This window comes from Plasmopara halstedii, assembly GCF_900000015.1.
Source record: "Plasmopara halstedii genome assembly, contig: Scaffold_322, whole genome shotgun sequence".
NCBI lineage: Eukaryota > Oomycota > Peronosporomycetes > Peronosporales > Peronosporaceae > Plasmopara > Plasmopara halstedii.
The window spans coordinates 266,703-271,187 of record NW_020187243.1 but is presented as its reverse complement, the minus strand read 5'-3'; the positions used below and the strand labels follow the sequence as shown (position 1 = coordinate 271,187).

Here is a 4,485-nt window from a genome sequence, read left to right as displayed (position 1 = left end):
CCGAGTGGCCTCGTTGAGGATGTGGTCGACTATGAGTCTGACACCTCTTTTCCCGCATAGGATGACGAGGAAGGCGAGCTGTACCAGCAGCGTGATACGATCCCTTCTCGCGTCTTGCGGACCCATGTCCGTTTCCTGACTTTTCGTCATCTGAGGAACGTGGTGTAATCACCAACGACCTCGACGGGGAACAGAGGTGGCAGCTTGAAGCTGCCCATACGGCAGCTCTTTAGCGCGCCCATCCACGGTCAGTTATTGACCCCGTGTGGATTATGGCTTTCGCCCGGCGGATCCTGCTTTGGAAGCGAAGGACGCGGAAACTCTATCGCGCGCGTCCGTATCATCGGGCATCCGGCCATTACGGAAGCTGGGCTTGCCGAACGGAAAGCTCTTCGAGCTCGTTTCTTGGTCCCACAAGAAATTCCGTTAGACGTTTATCGCAGTCGTCTAAGTGCTCAACGAGGTGGCTCTCGTGTACCCGCAAGGCGGACAATACCAGTAATGCTCGCCACTGGCGAAAGCAGTACAGATGACGAAGCGCTTTTTGGGCGATGGCTGCAACGGCACCGAAAATTTTTCTCACTACATAACCTGCAGTTGAGCCACAAGGAAGTGGACGTGCGTGTGGAGCGACACCTTTGCTTTGAGTTTGCCAAACTCAAGGCACGCCGTCGTGTGTAATACAAACCATTGTGCGATTCGCCACTTTCTTACAAGGGTACGAGTAACCCCCTTACAAAAAAGAATATTTTTTTATCACCTAAACCTTAGATTTTTATAGTATTGACGTATCAAATATTACAAAAAAATGTTTCATTGAAATTGAATTTAAGCATTCTAAGGAACAGAATGACTGTCGTGTTAGCAGCAGTCTTGGCGTTTGTATTTGTCACGCTTTTTTTGGAACTTTTATACCGCAGCTGCGAAATCCGAAATAAAATACATTAAAACTTTGAAGTGTGGTGTATATTTTAACAATGTTCTAGTCAATAGCCCTGGAAGTTTGCACGATAAAACACGAAATGAACTGAAGTACGCGCGACTTAACAAATAGATAAACTAAAGCTTGGGGCACCAACGCCAATTATGATCAGCTATCGTGACGCTTTAAAAGTATGCAACGCTTGCGTCCTTCTATTCATTATTTAAATTTTCATCGTAGAATGCGACGGCGTCGACGGCTGTCGCTTGAGCTCTCAAAGCTTTCGCTGATACACGTAACAATTGTGTCACGTGGCTTAAGTGAAACGATCTCGCTAGTCTTCGAGCTCGATCGACGGAATATGCTACTACGGCGCTCCACGATCTCACTGGTCTCCGAATGACGACGTCGGAAAATGCTACTGCGGTGCTTTACCGTCTCACTTGTCTCAGAACGATGACGGCGAAAGATGCTACGGCGGCGCTGGACAATCTCGACGCAGTCATCACCAACGATAGCTCGATGTTTGTTCTTTCGATGAAATAAATTGCACATTTGACTGAGATTATCTGCGCACAAAGACGTATGTTGTGAAATGGCATCCGAGGATAAGCACCACGAAAAAAAAAATAGGCGCATACGTCATCGTATCCGATTTAGTGCATAGTTCAAGCAAACGATTACGGCAATTTTGAGGTATCACGTAATATTTGTACATTCCACATAGTGTGTAGCGCATGTTTTCCCGGCTCTTTACGACGTTTGGTAATGAGGACTTGACACTTTGAATAATTGATTAGATGATTTATAAAGCACATAAATTTACTATGTCAAGAATTATTGTGATGAAGTGTCTATGCTGACAACAAAGTCTGGAGCAAGAAGTCGCTGGTGATCCATTGATCTAAGCGTCTGTTTATGACAATTATGCGGAAGGTTTAATGGCGTCAGTGCACATCTCGTTTGAGATCACGGCCAGATTTAGTAATTTGTTGATTGTCCCGCCTTACACCATTTACAGTAAAATTGTGTGGTACGTCAATTACTGTATAAAAATATCGCGTGATAAGCAAGCTTTCGTAATCATCAAATTTTATTCGTCTGTCCTTCTTGCACAACAAATAATATGAATGGTATCATTTTTTAAACAAAAATTTGTCTAGAGAAATTTTACCAGTTCAGTACGAACTTATGAGGTTATTAGCTTTGTAACGCATCGTGCGGCCACATTACTGGTTCGAATGCATCACAAAACTCATCAAAAAGCGCATTGAGCGAAGTCTCAAGTGCTGCAACTTTAGAGTCTGATGGAAAAACACTGCTATCTTCTTGTGGCTTTGATTTTCTCATCAGCGCTCGAGCTTTGGCAGCTTGAATTTCATGCTGCAAGTGAGCTAACCGACTTGATTTCAGCGCATCAGTATGTCGAGGTTGCTTGACTTGCTTTTGTGGTGGGTGTCTTCTCTTGCTCTTAGTGTTGCGTGATCGTTCTTGCTTCCGAAGATGCTGGAGTCGAGACGAAGATTGAAAATGCGCTTGCCATTCATCGCTAAGAACATATTCAATCTTGTAATCGCCATTATCTTCTTCATCATCATCTATGTCTTGCGGCTCAGCTACCACATCATTGCAGCTAACAGATAACACATCATCGTTCTCTGCTCTTTTTGGTGCATGCCATTGCGCAGTATCGAAAGTTATTGACGTGAGCCACCTATTTTCCTGACGCTGCTGCTGATCGGCAAAGATTCGCGGCCAAGCCTCTGGAAATGGAAAAGGTGGCGGGATGAAGGAGTCCATCTGTTGAAATGTTTTTTTTCTTGTTTAGATTTTTTATATCAGTGCTGAGAAATAGTCCAAAGTCTAAGACAAAGACGCTTTTTTTAAAGTCAATTCTAGTTCTGCAACTTTTTAGATCTTACTTTACACGACAAAATTTCTATCCGAGATCATGTACAATTTAGAGGGTCAAGTATAATCGCATAGAAATAGTCCAGGGAAACATGCGCTATGACAAGAAGTGGTTGCGCTACAATGTGGCGGCGTACTTTAAATTGTATGTTCGAGTAAGCTTGCGAATTAGCGATTGTTATTTTTCTTTGTGCCCATTATGAATTTGATGTTTTTCACTCACAAAGATAGCAATTGATTGTAGCATTAATTAATAAACGTCTCAATTTCTATTCATTTTGCTTTGTTACCAAATATTCCGAGTTCCGGACGATATGTGCACGAAGAGGCAGCGCATAGAGCGTCTAATCCAACGTGGACATTTGCTTGCCAATGTGCAACGTGGTGACGATACAGAAACAGGTATGAAGGCTTGTATGCCTTTGTCGCGTAACTCCATTTGCACTCCAGCAGCACCTTTTCAACCGCGGCGGTCGTCCTGGACTCCCGAAGAGGATGAAAAACTTAAAAAGCTAGTGCATCAATTAGGAAGTTGTAACTGGAGCGAGATTGCGCTGGCGTTTCCATCACGAAACCGCAAACGGTGTCGAGAAAGGTTTGAAAATCACCTTAAACCATCAGTACTAGCATCAGGTACATGGAGTAAGGAGGATGATTTGAAAGTGTTGCAATTACTGCGTACGTTGGGACCGAAGTGGGCTGAAATAGCCAGAAAAATGATTTGTCGAAGCGCAGAAAGTGTTAAGAATCGCTGTCTTCTTTTGGCTAGAAAGGCAGTGTACAACAAGAAAGCACCTTTGCAACGGTGGTCGGCGACCGAAAAGGAAAAACTTCGATCGTTAGTGGCAACACATGGAGCACAAAATTGGCTATTTATCGCTTCGCAATTACCTGGACGCACCGACCTGCAATGTTTACAGCAATGGTCTCGTACTCTGAATGACAAGATAGTGAGAGGGAAAGGAACGTGGACGCAGAACGAAGATCGGATTCTGGTCCAGAAAGTGGCTGAATTTGGGCGGAAATGGACCGCGGTAAGGAGCGAGTTGTGACCGATTCTGTTTGATTTAAAAATTCACTGATGATATTTGATACTTTAGATTGCTGCTTACTTGCCTGGAAGGTTGGGAATTCAGTGTCGCGAACGGTATTTGAATCACTTGGACCCATCGATTAAAACGGTTTGTGGGCTGTGTACATTTTACGATTTATGCTATGTTTCGATAATGACTTTCAAATGATCAGACACCTTGGACGAATGCTGAAGACCAAATTTTGAGTGAAGCCATTGCCAAGCACTCAACACAGTGGGTTTTGATTGCAAAAAAACTGCCAGGACGGTGCGAAAATGCCATTAAAAATCATTGGTATTCTCGCGAAAGGCATCGCATGCTGACACAGAATTTAGAAAATTGTACGGTGTTTGGTAGCAAGGAGGAAGATTAAGTTTTTTTAATTTGGTCATTTAACTAAAACTACGAGACGCGTAATCGACAAAAATTGTTAGCAGCGAAAATGTGTCAATACATAATCTTCAAGATCCTTAGCTACTTAAAATGAGTTATTCAAGATCAACGTGCTGATACCTAGTTTTTATCCATTTATGACTTTGCCTTGACAATTATACAGTTAAAAGTTTGTCTATGTTATTA

General features: G+C 43.0%; 3 protein-coding genes across 3 annotated transcripts; 1 reads left to right on the top strand and 2 right to left on the bottom strand.

Annotated features, from left to right (window-relative positions):
- Positions 1-1,153: 1,153 nt before the first annotated feature.
- On the bottom strand, positions 1,154-1,477 carry PHALS_08204 (uncharacterized protein; the record flags this gene model as incomplete). The annotated part of the gene is made up of 1 exon (XM_024723510.1): positions 1,154-1,477. The coding sequence occupies one exon, from the start codon at positions 1,475-1,477 to the stop codon at positions 1,154-1,156; it is 324 nt and encodes a 107-aa protein (XP_024574479.1).
- A 645-nt stretch (positions 1,478-2,122) lies between these two features.
- PHALS_08203 (uncharacterized protein) lies at positions 2,123-2,722 on the bottom strand (the record flags this gene model as incomplete). Its single annotated transcript, XM_024723509.1, has 1 exon — positions 2,123-2,722. The coding sequence occupies one exon, from the start codon at positions 2,720-2,722 to the stop codon at positions 2,123-2,125; it is 600 nt and encodes a 199-aa protein (XP_024574478.1).
- A 425-nt stretch (positions 2,723-3,147) lies between these two features.
- On the top strand, positions 3,148-4,279 carry PHALS_08202 (myb-like dna-binding; the record flags this gene model as incomplete). The annotated part of the gene is made up of 4 exons (XM_024723508.1): positions 3,148-3,867; positions 3,934-4,014; positions 4,079-4,173; positions 4,264-4,279. The coding sequence occupies 4 exons, from the start codon at positions 3,148-3,150 to the stop codon at positions 4,277-4,279; spliced, it is 912 nt and encodes a 303-aa protein (XP_024574477.1).
- Positions 4,280-4,485: the final 206 nt, after the last annotated feature.